This window comes from Lacerta agilis, chromosome 14 (genome assembly GCF_009819535.1).
Source record: "Lacerta agilis isolate rLacAgi1 chromosome 14, rLacAgi1.pri, whole genome shotgun sequence".
NCBI classification, from domain to species: Eukaryota; Metazoa; Chordata; class Lepidosauria; order Squamata; family Lacertidae; genus Lacerta; species Lacerta agilis.
The window spans coordinates 3,341,434-3,359,214 of NC_046325.1; the positions used below are offsets into that span (position 1 = coordinate 3,341,434).

The 17,781-nt window shown below is 48.0% G+C and overlaps 1 protein-coding gene across 1 annotated transcript; it reads left to right on the forward strand.

Moving 5' to 3' along the window:
* Positions 1–794: 794 nt before the first annotated feature.
* On the forward strand, positions 795–13,871 carry YBX2 (Y-box binding protein 2). The gene is made up of 10 exons (XM_033169764.1): positions 795–1,120; positions 4,288–4,351; positions 6,560–6,593; positions 7,757–7,846; positions 7,959–8,252; positions 9,064–9,176; positions 10,196–10,370; positions 11,840–12,019; positions 12,603–12,695; positions 13,538–13,871. The coding sequence occupies exons 1-9, from the start codon at positions 952–954 to the stop codon at positions 12,651–12,653; spliced, it is 1,170 nt and encodes a 389-aa protein (XP_033025655.1). The 5' UTR covers positions 795–951; the 3' UTR covers positions 12,654–12,695; positions 13,538–13,871.
* Positions 13,872–17,781: the final 3,910 nt, after the last annotated feature.

The window sequence follows — 17,781 nt, forward strand, 5'->3', positions numbered from 1 at the left end:
TTGACCAGGAGCAAAACTGACCCGAAGGCAATGCATCTGTGATGCAGAGATTGCATTTCACTTTCGCAAGTTGCAACACAGTACATGACAAGAAGGTCCTGCGTTTGCGGAGGCGTCAGAAAGCGAAAGAGCTGACTGCGGCGGCCCACCCCTCTTGCTGCGCAATTACTGGAAACCAAAGTTGTGCAGGCAGGCAGCCCGGACTACGCGGAAGCAAATCCCACTGATTTGCAGCGGAGGAGGCTTTTCCTCCAGCCCGGCACGGAGTGCAAAACTCCCCAAGCAGAGTGCAAAACTTTTGCAGAGAACCTGAGCGCGCGCGCCGGATCGCAGCTGATTACGCGCGGCAGGAGACACTAACACACACCCCCCGCGCGCGCAAAGCAATTAATCTCCTCGCAATCTCAGCCGCGCGGGCGCTTTATTCTCCTCCTCCTCCTCCTGTTGGGTTGCTTCGCATACCTTCATCCCACTCCGGCCCCCCCACGTGGCCGCGGAGCACCTGAGCGGGACCCTCTCGCCCAATGGGAGCGCGGGGCGTGGGCGTGGAGCGTGGGCGTGCCCCCCGCACGCACCGCCCTCGCCTTATCTGTATATAAAAGGGGAAAGGGGGGGGGGTCAGCGCGGCCGGTAGGCAGGTGCGGGGTGCTGATTGGCCGGAGGGCGCGCGGGCGTGCGAGCGAACGGCGGCCGTTGCTGATTGGGCGTTGGGCGCCGCGAGGGGCGAGGGTGTGTCCGTGGGCGCGAGGCGGGCAGAGGCAGAGGCAGAGGCAGGCGGGCGGGCGCGCGGAGAGGAGGAGGAGGAGGGGGCGCTTCGGCGGCGGCCGCGGCGGCACCAACGGACGGGACTGCCAGGCGGGAGGGAGGCAGGCAGGCAGCCAACAGGTGGAGGAGGAGGAGGAGGCGGAGGAGGAGGAGGAGAAGGCGGAGAGGCGGACGCAGCCGGCGGGGATGCTGAGCGAAGCGGAGAGCGGCGGAGGAGCCGTTACCGGCCCCGGGGAGAGCCCCGCGGGGGAGCCCGCGGCCGGGGTGGCCAAACCCGCGCCGCCCGCGGCGACCTTACCCGCGGCACCCGCGGCAGGCGGAGCGGCTCGGAGCCAGGCGGCCAAGCGCGTCTTAGGTGAGAGGAGGGGAGGGGGAGGGGGCGGGGGCGCGGAGGGAGGGAGGAGACCCTGCGAGGGAACCGTTTGCCCCGCGAGCCCCCGAGGGGAGGGGCTTGGAGGGGTGGGCGGGGCCAGCGCGGAGCTCTGGAGCGGGGGGAGGGAGGGGCGCGGTGGGCGGGGTCACCGGGGAGGGGCGGGGCTAGGCGTCAGGCAATCTGGGGGGGGGGTGCAGGTCCCCAAAAACGTTAAGGCGAAAAAAAAACACTTAACTTGGCAAAGTTTGTGGCAGGAGCAGTTTTTTTTTTAAAAAAAGTGATTATTTGGTCAGGCTCTGGTGTGTGGTACAGGGGTGTGGCTTAAGAGGTTAGGGGCGGGGCTAGTGGGGCAGGGGTGTGGCTTAAGAGGTTGTGGGCGGGGTCGCTTGGGCAGAGGCGGGGCTATGAGTCAGGGAGGCTGAAGGCAGGTCCCTAAAAATGTTGAGGCGAAAAAAAGCTTAACTTGGCCAAATTTGTGGCAGGAGCAGTTTTTTTAAAATATAAAGTGTTTATTGGGTCAGGCTCTGGTGTGTGGGACAGGGGTGTGGCTTAAGAGGTTAGGGGCGGGGTCATTTGGGGGCGGGGCTAGTGGGGCAGGTGCCCCAGGGTTTGTGGGTTTTTTTGGGGGGGGGAACCCCACTAACTTGGCAACGTTTGCAGTAGGAGTGCTTTAGAGAAAAGTGTTTTAGAGACACTCAGGCTCTGAGGTGTGGGGCAGGGGTGTGGCTTAAGAGGTTGTGGGCGGGGTCGCTTGGGCAGAGGCGGGGCTATGAGTCAGGGAGGCTGAAGGCAGGTCCCCAAAAATGTTGGGGCGAAAAAAAGCTTAACTTGGCCAAGTTTGTGGCAGGAGCAGTTTTTTTTTTTAATATAAAGTGTTTATTGGGTCAGGCTCTGATGTGTGGGGCAGGGGTGTGGCTTAAGGGGTTGGGGGCGGGGCTAGTGGGGCAGGTTCCCAAGGGCTTTTTTTGGGGGGGGAACCCACTAAATTTGCAAAGTTTTTAGGAACCCTTTTTAAATGAAAAAAGTGCTTAAGAGAAACTCAAGCTCCGAGGTTTGGGGCAAGGGTGTGGCTTGAAGGATTGTGGGTGGGGTCACTTGGGCAGAGGCGGTCCTGGGAGGGTGGGAGCCACGTCCCCAAAACGTTACAGCTTGTTTTTTGGGGGGCAACTTGATAGTTTGCATTAGGAGCACTTTTTAAAATGAAAAGTGCTATATAGGTCAGGCTTTGAGGTAAGGGGCAGTGCTGTGGCAAAAAACACTAACTGCCCTAAATAGCAACACTTTTTTTTAAAGTGAGGACTAAATTATGGCAGAGCAGGTTTTGAGGTCCTGAGAACAGGGGCGTCTTAAGGGTCTGTGAGCAGAGTCATTTGGGTGAAGAGATGGGGCTAGGCAATGGCGGCCACCCCCACCCCCCAGGGGTTGTGGCTCATTTGACAAAACACTAACTTGGCTAAGTTTACTTTGGGAGTCCTTTTAAACAAACTCTTGACTGAGGTGTGGGGCAGGGGGTAACTTAAGGGCTTGCGGGCGGGGCAGAAGGGCTAGACACCAGAGGGGGTGGGGGCCATTACCCCAAGGGATTGGGGCTTAATTGCCTAGATCCTCAATTGGCTAAATTTGTTGTTCTAGGTTCCCAAACTTACAATAATAGTGTACCCCTTTTGAGTGTTTTAGTCTTACCAGCATACTACTTCTTGGGCAGAAATAATTTGGGGAAAGTTTTAACTAATACTGTTTTGTGTTTGAATTGCATTCTGCAGGGTTTTTTTTGCCCTCTACATTTTGAAACCCTTTTGAATACACAGGGGTATACATGCTACACTTTGGGATACATTTCTCTAGTCCTGGGAAATAGCTTTCCATGTACCCTTGGGTGTAGCCAGGCTTTGGTGGGGGTGGGGCAGAACTATCTGTGACGTGATTGGTCAGCTAAACGTTTTTTTCTTGATGGGGGGGCAACAGCTCCCTGTGCCCCCCCTCGCTATGCCCATGCACGTACCTGGTTCTTTTAAGAGGGGAAGGACCTCACCACACATGCCACCTTGAGCTCATTGAAAGTGGGATATAAATGCAAGTGTTAATTAATTTTAATTAGGAGATATTAGGGTGTGAACCTGGGACCGGTGTGCAATGCATGTTGCCCATTGGTGAAGCTATGGCTCCTCCCTTGCTGGCAGAGGAATATGACCCCTTTGCCTTGGAAATAGTTTAAACTGTGCCACCTCTCTTATTCCCCCATCATAGAGATGTCCGAATGGTGTGCTTTAGCCTTTTACGGGATAAGTGTTCTTGACTTGGGGCTGGTGAGAGGGGGCGTGTCTAGCATTTCATGGGAGAAATAGGTATGGGGTTGCTTGCTTCAGAGAAAAGTTGTTTTTGCTTAAATTTCCTGGCCTTATAGAGAGCTAAAATCCCCCATTAGTTTACTTTTATTGTTAAATCTCAGGGTGTCATACATGTTTATTCCCCTCCTCATTTAATCCTCACAACAACCCTGTGAGGTAGGTTAGGTTGAGAGGCAGTGTCTGAACCAAGGTTACCCAGTGAGTTTCATAGCTGAGTGGGGATTTTTTTTACCCTGGTTTCCCAGGTACTGGTCTGGCACTCTAACCACTATGCCACATTGGCTTAGACCTCTGGCAGTTGAAACCGATGCAATTGAAGTTGGAGCCATGAGAATTCTGCCTCCTGAAAGTCTATTGAGGGAATTGACCACTGACTTAAAAGTGTGTACTGCTTTTTTTAAAGCCTAGAGAAGCTGACACTGTATATTGCCAAGCTGGGTGTCCTTAAGAATTCCCTGAAAGGAGGACTGTGTCCGCTAGATTCTGTTTTAAAACATTTCTATGCTGCCCTCTTTAAACCACTCACAACCCCCCCCCCCAAGGTCATACAACAAAGAAGTATATAATTGCGTAGTTGTAGTGGGTTGAAATAAAAATTAGGTAGCCTTAGGGGCAAATCTTAGCTTGTTTTGGAACTCCTGACCTGAACCCAAACACTTAATACTTGCAGAGTATTATTGGGGTATGGAAGTGGCTCAGAGGTGTGCTTAGAAGGGAAAGATGTTTCACCAGGTGGGTAGAAGTGTATCTGCCTCTGAACATGTTAATTTTCTTTCTTTCTTTCTTGCCAACGACTTGCAGCCACCCAGGTGCAGGGCACTGTGAAATGGTTCAACGTCCGCAATGGCTATGGATTTATAAACAGGTGAGCCTCCCTTGTTTACCTCCCCAAAGGCTTGGAAGATGCACGAAACTCTGGGGCCTTTTATTTTACATGCTTAATAATTTATAAATATGATTTACATTTCATCCTTCCTCCCTAAGGAGGAACAGCCTTGGTTGCAATGGACTCTTCATCTAGGGAGGTCAGAACCAGCTGGAGTTCTGTTAACTCCCGATCAACAAAATGCAAAACTTGAGTTTTACAACCAAACTTTTAAGGAACTCAACTGTAGTTTAATCTATTGAAATTTATTGACTTAAATAATAAATTGACAATGATTACATAAGAAAAGAACCCTGCTGGATCAGACCAGTGACCCATCTGGTCCAGCATCCCGTTCTTCTAGTGACCAGCCAGATGCCTATCGGAAGGGTGCAAGCAGGACCTGAGTACAGTACCATTCAATCTTAACAAGAAAGTCCCCTTCAGTAGATTCCCACTTCGGTGGCTGATGGTAAAAAAGGGAGATGTAAAGGAGGCCAGGCTTGACTAGTAGCAGGGCCGTCTTACCCATAGGCACTAGGGGTGCAGGGCGCTGGGCTCTCAGGGGTGCCAGGCCGAGAGTCCGGGGCCCGAGAGTTGAGTCTTCTGTTGCGGGCGGATCTGCACCGCAAGTTCGGGGGCAACTGAGCCAGTGAGATGCTGAGGCGGCAAAGGGGGGGGGGCCCACCGGGCAGATTTTTGCACCCCGGCGCCGCATATGCTTAAGACAGCCCTGACTAGTAGCTATGTCTTCAGTTCGTTTTGAATGTTAGCTGTGAATTAGCAATGAAGAGAACTGCACGTCAACAAAATGAACTTTCTCTTAAGTGAACTGAGCCTGAAATTAAGCCTAGCACCACAAAACAGAGCTGCTTCTCAGTTCCTTAATTTCTCCTAGAGAGCCTCTGAGTCACAGGAGCAAAGACTAACCCAGAAATTGTCAGCTGGTCTGCTCTTTCGCAGAAAAATTCCTGTGCCCCACCCAAGATAACTCTAGTGAAAGACTTGAGCATACCTGAGCAAGATTTGCAGTACATCCTTGTATAACGATTGTACTGAAACACAAGAACTCCTTAACAGGTCTATATGTGAATACTCAGAAGAGGCTTCCTTGGACCTTTGTGCATTTGACTGAATCCCCTTAAAAATGGAACACTGTGTTTGTTCGTGTGTGATTTTATAAATCTGGGCTGCTTGGTTGGACTAATCTGCCAGATGGCTGTGTGTGGCGTGGCTAATACAAACAGCTGATTAAGCCAAGAAGCGGAGCTGTGACACTCCCAGCAAGCCAGCCAAGGACTTGGGATTGCTTATCCATGCTGTGTTTTGGTGCTATGATGCCCTCTTTGGGTGGCTGTATGTAAAAGGAACTGGCTACGCTAGCAGAAAGCCACTGTTAGTATGTGCCAATGACATGGATTTCTGGTGAAGGTGATAGAGCAGAGAGCTAGCAACATTCAGATGGTGTGTGTGTGTAACAGCAGTGCTTAACTTAAACGAGATCTGTTGTCAAATTGGGAATTTCTGTCAAAACAAAATTAAAAATTAAAAAATCCTTCCAGTACCATTGACTGAAGAAGTGTGCATGCACACGAAAGCTCATACCAAGAACAAACTTAGTTGGTCTCTAAGGTGCTACTGGAAGGATTTTTTTGTTTGTTTGTTTTGACTATGGCAGACCAACACGGCTACCTACCTGTAACTGGGAATTTCTGTATTTTATTAAAGTCAAACTTCTTATAACATACAGCAGAAACTTAGACAGCAATCACATGCACCATCACCTGGTCAGTTAAGGTTCTCCTTCTATGCTTGTGGAAAACAATGCCTGTGTCTCATTTCTCTCGGCTTCCTCAGACTAGGTTAGCTAGGTGCCTGTCCCAGTTGAAGAGGTACCAAGTGGGAACGGTGGTAGTGACCGTGACTGTAGGCTGGTATAGGAGTAGACACGTTAAAGTTGTGTTGTGGGTGCTGTGCACGTTACTCAAATTGCAGCAGGGTCAGGTGGAGTATTACCCCCCACAAACCTTTTGTTAATTCCCTGCCTCCAAGCTGTGGGAGATGGGATCTGGCTAAAATTGGGAGAGGATTGTAGACCTCATACCTCCCCACTCCCTAATTTGAGCCCTCATTTGGCGTACATGAAATCCAGAACTCTCGCCCTCCCAGTATTCTGAGTTTTGTCTCCCTCTCCTTCCCTCAATACAGGAATGATACCAAGGAGGATGTGTTTGTGCACCAGGTAAGAAACGCCCTAAAGTTCATTCTCTTTGCCCTCTTCTCTGTTACACTGTAGGCTTGTGTCTCAATCACAAGCTCATTCCATGTGGTAATAAGAGTTAGCAAACAGAAATCTGAATTATGGCGATCTGCTGGATTTCCTTGAGGAAATTTCCTAGATGTGGGAATCATTGTTTGAATTAAAGACAGACCCCCCAAATCCTTCTCTTTAGGTGATCAGATGTCCATTAGATGGGCACTAAGCTTTAAGGATGCGAAGCTTGTATTACTGAACTGGATGGGTAACTTATTAAATAGATGTGCAACTCTTTTGTAGATTAGGAGCTACCTCTTTTAAGGTAGGTTAGCATTGCCATCCAGATAAAGCTTTAGAAGAACTTCAGTTGCTACAAGTTATTATTCCTGTAAACCCCAAGCAACATGGTTCTTCTTGGACTACTGTCTACGTATAGGGAGAATGTTCCATTCTTAAAACTTGCGTCAGTAGCCAAATAAGCCTGCATTCCTAATCGCTGGTCGTTATAAAAGAACATTGAAAAGAGCTATCTCCAATTGTTTGAGAGTTTGTTAATTCAGTTAGCATATAGTTCTTGTGCCTTCTCTGTAACTTTGATGGGAATAAGGTATTTGCTTTGTTCCCCACTTCTCAGCGAAGAGCGATGCTGCATCCAGAAACTAGGTGTAGCCAGGACCCGTGCTAGCCAGGACCAATCTTCTGGTGCCCCCCCTGCCCCCTGCCAAAGCCTGCTTTAGCGGGAGCGGGGGGGGGGGGGTGGACAGGCAAGCAGCGGTTTCTCCGTTGTAGCAGAGAAGCCGCTGCTCGCCCGCCCCGCCCCCGCCAAAGCCTGCTTTAGCGGGAGCCGGGGGTGGTGTAGGGGGCAAGCTGCACCTCTCCGCTACAGTGGAGAAGCTGCTGGTAGCCCGTCCCACACCCCCGCCCAAGCCTGGCCAGCGCCCCCTCCATTTTGGCGCCCTAGGCGATTGCCTAGTTCACCTAAATGGACGTGCCGGCCCTGGGTGTAGCCAGTATGTTTTGTTGTTGGTGCTTACAAAAGGGTCTCACTCTCGATTTAACTCAGGAATTGGTAAAAACTTGAGAATAATGTAGCATGAGTTACATCGCCTTCCTGAAAAGTTCATGTTGTCTTCTCTGCACTTCACTAGACAGCAATTAAGAGGAACAACCCCCGTAAATTCCTCCGAAGTGTTGGAGACGGGGAAACGGTGGAGTTTGATGTTGTGGAAGGAGAGAAGGTAAGTTGTGGAAGGAGAGCAGGTAAGAGGACTGTGGCGCTAGCCTTCCAGCTGTTGAAGACTGTGATGGAAGAGCCTCTCCTCACTCCGTGTTCCTTGTTTTCTTTTGCAGGGGGCTGAGGCAGCCAATGTGACTGGCCCAGGCGGCGTTCCTGTGAAGGGCAGCCGCTATGCTCCCAACCGCCGCCGCTTTCGCAGGTTCATCCCCAGGCCCCGGCAGGCCCAACAGCCACAGGATGCCACCCGGACAGAAGGGGCCGCAGAGACGGTCAGCGAGGGGGAGAGGGCTGATGATGCTGTACAGCAGCGCCCCCGAAGGAGGCGCCCCCCACCATTTTTCTTCCGCCGGAGATTTGTGCGGGGGCCTAGGGCTCAAGCCCAGCAGCAGCAGGCCCAGCCAGCAGAAGTGAGTCCTCTGTGGGGCTGGAATTCTCTAGAGAACCTGTTGAGAGGTGGGAGAAGCAGAGTATCTAGTCTTTATTCAGCCACTGTGGGAGTAACACTTTGTGATCTCTCACTCGCACACAAAACACAGCCCTACACATAAGTGAATTTGTATAGAACGTCGTTGTGGCAAATGGCCTTCATCATTGAGCCATGAGCTTATTTGGCGATCACTTGTAGCTGAGTAAGATGGTCTTCCTTGAACACAGTCTTAACACAGACCGTGGAGGCCAATTCTGGATCCACATGTCCTTCCACAGTGGGGACATAGGTTTCCGGGCAGGAGTCAACCACGGTGAGGGTTTACCAAGCATGCCTTCCTCTTAGCACATTTCTCCCTTTCATCCTGAGTTTGAACATCTTGAAAGCCCATGACACTTTTGGTAAAGGCTGTTCTCCAATTGGAGCACTCATTGGCTAGTGTTTATAATTATTTTTTTTTAAATAGATTTGGCTTGAGAGAGTCTTTGAACCTCTTTTGTTGACCACCAGCATTACACTATCCATATTTAAGTTTAGAATAGAGTAGTTGCTTTGGAAGACGATAATCAGACATCTGTACATGACCAGTCCAGTGAAGTTGATGTTGAAGAATCATTGCTTCAACGCTGGTGGTCTTTGCCTCTTCCAGTACCCTGGCATTAGTTCACCTGCCATCCTTTGCTGTAGGTGTATTGTACCAATGGTTCTAAGTGGCTCTTCTGGCCTCGGGGTAAGAGCAGTTTGGGATAATACCCTGAGGAACTGAAGGCATTGTGATATTTCTCCCTCAGGGCAGTGAAAGCACAGAACCCAAAGATGCCACCCAGCCTGAGGGAGATCAGCAACAGCAGATCCAGGCTGGTGAGAGAGCCCCAGCCCCTCGCTTCCGTCCCAGATACCGCAGGTAAAGCTGCAGGCAGCACCGCCACGCCTGTGACTTCAACCAGTAACACCAAGGGTGGTATTTCAGTTACAAACCATCATTCCTTTCACAACATCCCTTCTGGGGACCTACACCCACATGATCAAAGCAAAGAGTAGGGTTAATTAGGCAGGTGTCCTCTTTGCATGCTGTTCACATGCTTGATGTACAGGAGAACCTCCCCTACTCTTTAAGGAACAGCATAGTGTTTAAAGGAATAAGGGGAGTACAGTCGTACCTTGGAAGTGAAACGGAATCCATTCTGGAAGTCCGTTCCAAAAGATATGGAAACCAAAGCGCAGCTTCTGATTGGCTGCAGGAAGCTCCTGCAGCCAATCGGAAGCCCCGTCGGACGTTTGGCTTCCAAAAATAGTTCACAAACCAGAACAGTTTGTGGCGTTCAGGAGCCAAAACGTTTGAGAACTAAGCTGTTTGAAAACCAAGGTATATGGCAGCTCCTCTGCTTTTCCAGTATGGAAACGACGGCTCTCTGCAAGGTGCATTTTTGAAAGGGATGGGAAAGGGTCTACTCTGCTAATATTTCATAAACAGTTTAAAGAGGAGATGCATATTCAGCTCTGAAATCTGCAGCCTCCTCCGATTGCTTTTCTCCCCCACCTCCCATTTGAGGAGCTACTGTTTACAAGGAGTTTGCTATTTAAGTTCTTAAGCCATGTTGCTAAATAACCACCTGCTTCTAAGTCTTTCTTTAATGTGTTAATTATATTCTTTATATCCTGCCCTTTGTCCCAGAAGGGAGAATGGGTTGGCTAACAACTTAAAACAATATGTTAATCATAAATAACTTTTAAACCACAAACTGATCTTCGTCAATAAAAGCAGCAGCAGGTAATACAGCCCTGGGACCAACCATACTCCAAAGACCTGAACGCACAGGTGAGTTTTCAAATTATGCCTGAACATAGCCAGACGGGTGACCTGATTTCATCTGGGAGGAGGCAGCTCCATAAGCAGAGTGTGACTATCCTTTGCTTTTCCAGACCTTTCCGCCCCCGCCCACCGCAGCAGCCCACCACTGAGGGAGGAGACGGCGAGACAAAGGCGGCACAAGCCCCGGCGGACGGCATCCGTCCTGAGCCCCAGCGCCAGCGCAACCGACCTTACTTCCAGCGCAGGCGCCAGCAAACAGCTGCCGCCCGCCAGACTGCAACTGAGGTGAGATCCCGGGACTACTGATTGATCCTGCTGATGGATAGGATGGGTCACCAATACCAGCCTCTGTTCTTCCATCTCGGTCATTTTGGAAGCTCTAGAACACGGCCTTGTTCAGTGCATTTGTTAAAAGTTCAATGGCTGAGATAAATGGGAAGTCTTATCTATTTATTTTTAAAACAAAATAAAAAAATAAAAAAATTCCTTCCAGCAGCACCTTAGAGACCAACTAAGTTAGTTCTTGGTATGAGCTTTCGTGTGCATGCATACTTCTTCAGATACACTGAAGCAGGTTTTCCACACCTATCAGCCAATCGCCTATTCCCACCACCCTTCTGAGTCATACCCCTCCCCACTCTCTCACTATATATAAGGGTCTGGTGACTTCTGTTTCAGTGTATCCGAAGAATTGTGCATGCACACGAAAGCTCATACCAAGAACAAACTTAGTTGGTCTCTACGGTGCTACTGGAAGGAATTTTTTTATTTTTTTATTTTGTTCTTAACCCCAAGTGTTCATCAAATGCTCTGAACAGGAGGAGCCTTGCTCACCAAAGCTCTCCAGATAATTCTGCAACCATTGGCTTAAAAGATGTACAAAGCAATGTGTTCTGTACACTGTAAACATGAAGAAGTGTGCATGCACACGAAAGCTCATACCAATAACAAACTTAGTTGGTGTCTAAGGTGCTGCTGGAAGGATTTTTTTTATTTATTTTGTTTTGACTGTAAACATGGGTTAAACTTCTTAAAGCAGTGGGATTTGAAACTGGCTAGTTATAGTCTGCTCTCCTAAATGGAAGTACAGTCATACCCCGGGTTGCGCACGCTCCGGGTTGCATACGTTCGGGTTGCGTACTCTGCTAACCCGGAAGTGCAACACAGAGCGTGGAAGCTTCTGAGCATGTTTGCGCGGTCTGCGCATGCACAGAAGCAGTCTGCGCAGAAGCGCGATATTGTAAATTGAAAAAGAGGTAAAATATAGCCAGTGCTTACTTACAAATTTGATTGTCCCAACTGTGGGATATTACAAAGCAGGGAGACAAAACTAATTTCCTTCACTTCCAATTCCCTCTCTTTTTCCTTTTTTACTGAGGTGGGGAGCTGCCCCTGTCATTTGCTAGATTTATACCCATGGCTCCTATGCTCAACCTTCGCAAGAAATGTAAACAATGCAAACAGGGTTCTGTTAAAGAAAGAAACCTCTCTGCCTGCTGATGTGGCAAAGCTGCCTTGTTCTTTCTCAGTATCCAAATCTCCCACTCACTGTTTAGAAGGGCTGTGCGATGGGCAAGATCTTGTGCCTTACTTTGACAAAGGTGAGGGGCATCCATAAACTGAGCTAGGTTTCTGTAGACCCAGAGGAACTACGCACTCTGCATGCGCATTCAACTACTGAACATAAAAATGGCCTGCGTGTCAATGCCGACCTCTAGTCAGAAACCTAACCCCGCTTTTTTTCCCTGCCTAAGGCTACCACAGCTACCAAAGAGCAGCCTGCTCCGAGCTCTGCTGCTGCTGGTGGAGACACCCCTGCCACTAGCACACCTGCGATGGCTCAAGAAGCAGTGGTGGAAGCCAGCAAGCCTGCTTCCCCAGCCCAGGAGAGTCCCTCCCAGCCACTGCCGGAGATCCAGCAACAGCTTGTGGATGTAAGTAGATGCTGGCAGTGAAAGGCCCTTAGCTCCCTTAGAGTACTCCGTTCCCAGGACAGATTCACACAAGCAAGCAAGCCCTATTGTAACCAGACATGTTCCTGAACGGGGGCTGCAGGGAGTTGAAGTCCTACGGCATGGCGGGGGGGACGGGGACGCACAGGTTTTGCCTCTCGCTGTTGTAAACCAAGGTGCATGAATTCTGGTTGGGTTACAGACGCTTCAGGTTACAGACTCCGCTAACCCAGAAATAGTACCTCAGGTTAAGAACTTTGCTTCAGGATGAGAACAGAAATGGCGCAGCGGGAGGCCCCATTAGCTAAAGTGGTACCTCAGGTTAAGAACAGTTTCAGGTTAAGAACGGACCTCCGGAACGAATTAAGTTCTTAACCCGAGGTACCACTGAATATGGAACCCGAAATGCTATGCTGCATATGGCTAAGAGCCATTATGTCTTTCTGGCAATCTGTCGTGTTTTCCTTTGCCACATGGTGTCCTCCGTGAGTTAACTTCAGAGAAGTAAAGTTATTAGTACAGAAAGGGACAGGCTTGTCAGCAGGGCTTTTTTCCCCCTTTGCAGATCTCAACACCTGAGCCTGGGGGAGAGCTGGCCCCAGCCCTACTGGCGTGATGAACCTGCACACGGTGAGGGGATGCCAAGAGCTGTGATCTGGTAAGGACGGCTGGGCAGGAATGCTAAAATTGAAAGAGATGCTGTTGATCTCATACATACATTTGTATTGTGCCATCCGAGGAACCCAGGCAGTGCATAAGTGGTCTCCTCACAGCAACCCTGTGAAGTGGGTTAGCCAGAGGAATTGGCTCAAGGCCTGCTAATAGCTGGATGAGACTTTAAAGGTTAGTAGTCTGCCAAGGTTTCCAGATTTGATGCACTTGTGCGCCTTACATCTGCTAGGAAACAGTCTGAATGGAAACTCCTAAATCCCCGAAGCAAGCTAGTTTTTCTTCCCCTTCCTTTGGGTTCCACTACTGTTGTGGCATAACGCTTCACTGGGCATATGATTTCAGAAGTGAAGGATAAGTAAAGATGGCATGATGTGCTGGGCCCTGCCTCTGGTTGTCAGCCTCTTCTGAAAGGGAGCTGTATGGCATTTAAGAACTGCATGGCAAAGGAACGAGAAGTCACACCTCCTGAATTACTTCTAAGCTCTCAAAGGCACAAGAAGACACTTTGAGAGGCTTGAGGGGTTATATCTGAGAAGAGGGATTAACACTTCTTCTTGCTGAAAATTCAGATTGGCTTTTGTTTCTCACCATAAACTACAATTTTGAAGGTTTTTTTTATGGGAAACATTGATGCTTAAAACTTGCATTCCTGCAGTCTGAACTATGCCCCCATAACTTCTGTACTTCTGCCAGAGCTTGTTATTTACCTTGTGGGAATAGCACCCCTCTGTCCTATTCTGCAAATGGATCCCCACAACTTCTGTTCCCTGAAGGCTGCTGCTTCCAGCTTCTCCTTCTCCCTCTGACCACATCTTTCCCCCTCCACAGGTGTCCTCAATGTGCCTACAACCCAAGTTACCTCATCCTGCACTTGAAGAGACCCCAAACTTCACCAATACCCCCTTTGCTGCTGTTGAAGCCCTGAATGTGAAAAAAAAAAAATAGTAAACCCGAGGGGGGGAATTTGACCAAAAAGATAACTCGCTTTGCTTTAAAAACCTTCTGAGGGGTTTGTCTTCCCTCTCCCACAGCTTTGCCAGTTTGAGAAAAATAAACTGGCTGTTGAATCTTCAGTTACTTTTTTCTCCCCCATTGTTGAAGAACACCCTGTGTGAACCATTGTGTGCAGTTTGGGCGTCAGTAAAAAAAAAATTTGCACAGACTTCGTGTCCCTTGTGTTTTCTTTCCCTCACTCCAAGGAAATAAACTTTACCTTAGGGTGCTGCTTTGTCCTTTACCCCACAGCTCTTGGTGAGGGCATTTGTGGAGCATCTTGATCTTAAGGAATCCTAAAACCTACCCCGTAATCCTTAAAAAATAACATAGAGGAAGTGGAGAATAGGGCCTGGCACCAAAGTGTTGCTGAGTACTATGCAGAGGGGCCGCAACCGACATTTGGATGGATAGGTCAGAGAGTCTCCAGGAGTAGGGAGAATGCCATAGGGAGCACTAGGCTGCTAAATTATTAGAAAGGTGGCACCTAACTTCCTCAAGTGCAGACAATAATGTAGTGGTTATTGTAGTAGCAGGACTCTCCTTCAGCCTATAAAAGGACTTTACATTTGCTTAACTTACTGCTTCCCAAGGGAGTGTTTTTGCAAAAAGGAAGTTGCTCTTCCTGCTAATGTGGTGAGCAGGAAAGCATCAGACCTAAGTAACCACTGGTAGTGTCAAAAATCATTTTCCTGGAGCGTAGCCCAAGTCCAGTGTGTTTTACCATGGTTGGTAAAAAAAACCACTTGGTCCAAATCATATCCTACCCCAGAGTTCTAGAAGAACTCAAATGTGAAATTTATGGTCTGCCACCAAATATGTAACTTGTCTCTTAAGTTTGGCCTTGGAACCTGGAAACAGGAAAGTGACCACTGTAACACAAGTGGGGTTTTTTTTTTTTTAACAAAAGGTAGCCCAGGATATTACAGGCCACTTTGCTTAATGTGTGTTCTGGGAAACTTAATGTATGTTTCGATTAAAGACGAAATTTTCAAGGAAACAGAAGTCTTGCTGAAAAAGAATCGGCATCACTTCTGCAAAGGTGTCATTAATGGACATTACTATCTTAGGTTCATTAATTTCAGTGGCTTTCCTCTGAGGACTTGGCTGAATGCCACCTGTTGTGCACTTGTCAAAAGTTTTTGGAAGTCCAAAAGACTCCTCACCAAATTTCACAGCCATGGGATCGGATAACAGGTCCTCTTAAAGCTACAGAAGGAGTAGAATTAAATGGGCAGTTCTGCCAATGGAGGGCTGTAAGAAGTGGGGTGCCCCAAGGATCTGAATTTGGATTTGTGCTTTTTAACATTCATAGATCTGGAGTTAAGTGGTCAGCAGAATCCAATGCAAATAAATCAAAGTTTAAAAAAATGAAGGGATTGTGAAGTGCTTCAAAAGGATCTCTATGAACTATTTTTTAATTTAGTATGCATCAATTTGAGACGGTGGTTTAGAAAGCAATTAATAAATTGATTATGATAAAAGTAATGCACATTGGGGCAAAAAAAGAATTCAGCTTCAGATAAACACATATGTTAGGGAGCATTAGGCAAAAGATCAAAAATAAAACAGCCAATATTGTAATTCCTTAAATCTACGGTGTGTTAATGCTTGGAACACTCTGTACAGTTCTAGTCTCTGCATCTCGGAAACGGCATTGTGGAAGGAACAGGAAAGGCTGGAACATTTGGGGCTTTTAATTTGGAAAAGTGTGCAAGAGTTGACATGATAGAGATGTAAAAAAATTATGTTTGGCTTGGGGAATGTGAAAAGGTTTGTCTCCTTTTCCAGAACCCAAAGAAGGTTAACCAAGGAACCTGAATGTTGGGACAGGCAAAAGGAACTACAGTACTGTTTTCCAACAGTGCATAGTTAAAACCACAAATCTATAGTGTGAGCACAGTTGGGTGGCTTTAAAAGGGAATTAAGACAAAATCTACTAGCTGTGTCTACTAGCTGTGATGGCTGTATATTTTATTAGAGTCACTGTACTCTTGAATACCAATTTTTGAGGACAGGAGTGCTATTCCATTTGGGTCCTGCTTGCATACTTCCCAGAAGCAGCTGACTTCTGCTCATCGTGGGAACGGAATATTAGATTTCATGGGTCTTTGGTCTGATCTTATGTCATTGTCCACGCCTTGAAGATCTCACTGGACATGCCCACACCATATGCCTCAACATGGCATTTGCAGCATTGCACTTCCAGCATCTACCAGTAATAAATATTGCCTTCCTGTAAAGACATTGTGGGGTCCAATATAACTGAAACATCATTTTTTTGCTGGGATAATCTCAATTTTAAGTCGCTGGGAAGGGGCCCCTTAGCTCAGGAGTAGAGGGTGCTGTTTGGATGCAGGAAGTCTCGGGTTCAATCTCCAGTTAAAAGACATGGGAGCTGCCGTTAATTCAAGTAGGCACCGCTAGAGTACATGGGCCGGTGACATGGCTCAAGCTAATACATGTATTGTAAAGGCCCAGCAAAATTAAGCAGCCCCAGTTGCTCTTTCCTTAGCAAAAACTGACTCTTTAGAGGGTGGGAGAGAGTACAGCCAGTTTATCTGCTCATATGCAAAAAGACGTCCAGCAATGGGTAGGCAAACTAAGGCCCGGCAGCTGGATCCGGCCCAATCACCTTCTAAATCTGGCTCATGGATGGTCCGGGAATCAATGTGTTTTTACATGAGTAGAATGTCTTTTATTTAAAATGCATCACTGGGTTACCTTATTTGTGGGGCATAGGAGTTTGTTCACCCCCCCTCCCCAAATATAGTCCGGCCCCCCACAAGGTGTGAGCGACAGTGGACTGGCCCCCTGCTGAAAAAGTTTACTGACCCCTGGGCTTGAGCAAAATGGGAGTTGTGCAACATGGGGTAAAATATTCCTTGAAAGTTGAGGAACAGGTCACAGTGATCAAGTGATCAATCGCCAAAGAAGCTTGTGGCATTGTTAGGATCCTTTCCAGAAAAGCAGCGGCAGGTAGAAGGCCCTTCTTTCCAGCTACCGGATTCACTTTGGAGAAGGAAAATATTAAGAAGTAGCTGCACAATCAGCACAGACTCGACTCCCCATATTATCTGTCTGGTATTTTGAACAATCCTGTTCCTTTTACTTTTTTGAACAGATTGCTTATGCATTAAATATTTAGAACTGGACAGAACTAATGTAAAGCAAGCAACAGCCGTGTAAGAGTCTATTCTTTATATACAAATATTTCTTTTCCTTGGAAATACAAACATTAACATGCGCACGCACACACAAACATGCCTGTAATCTCGACAGTCTCTTCCTCCGATTAAATACGCAGAAAACAGAATCCTTTGCACAGTCCCAAGGGAAACCCTTTTTTACAAAGTGGGTGTCCTTTTGCCCTCCCCTTTCTTGCTTCCATTTAGTATTTTGAGTGCTGGGCGGCTAACGTAGCCTATGGAGTGATGCAGTCCATTTGCTCTTGTTTTAAAAGCCCACCTTAGTCCTAGCCCTCTTGGGGTGTAAGTGCCATGGTAAAAAGTGCTGAAGAATCGGCGCAAAGCTCAAACCACTAGAAAGTTCACTACACGTGTTCAAGTCTGGATTTGTAAGATGGCGTGGACTCCGATGGCACAGCTTCACGGGGGCCTGTTCTACAAAATTAAAATCCCTTCATAATTTCCATCGCTCCCAGCCAAGAAACCCTGTGTTCCCATGCTCGGCATCTGTTCAAAGACGTCCTTGCGAGGCTTAGGGTGAAAACCACCAATGGTTTCAAACCAGGTTGGCGATACCTGAAAACAACTGGGTTAGCCTGTGGTTTAATGCTTGCCATTTAGGATTAATGCCAAATGATATAAATACATATCCTTGCAGCTGTTCTGTCTAGAAGAGAACCTGTCATTTCACCTTCCCAAGTATTGCCCTTAAGGTAGGGTGTGGGGTTGGGCTTTGAAACTCAGTTCCGGCACCTCTCACGTGGGCGCTGTTGCCATTTTAAGAGAATGGACACGTGCGCCAGCCTTTCTCAACCTGGTGCCCTTCGGATAATTTGGACTACAACTTCCCACCAGCTCGGGTTGCAATGGACCAAGAGGCCTTCCTGGATT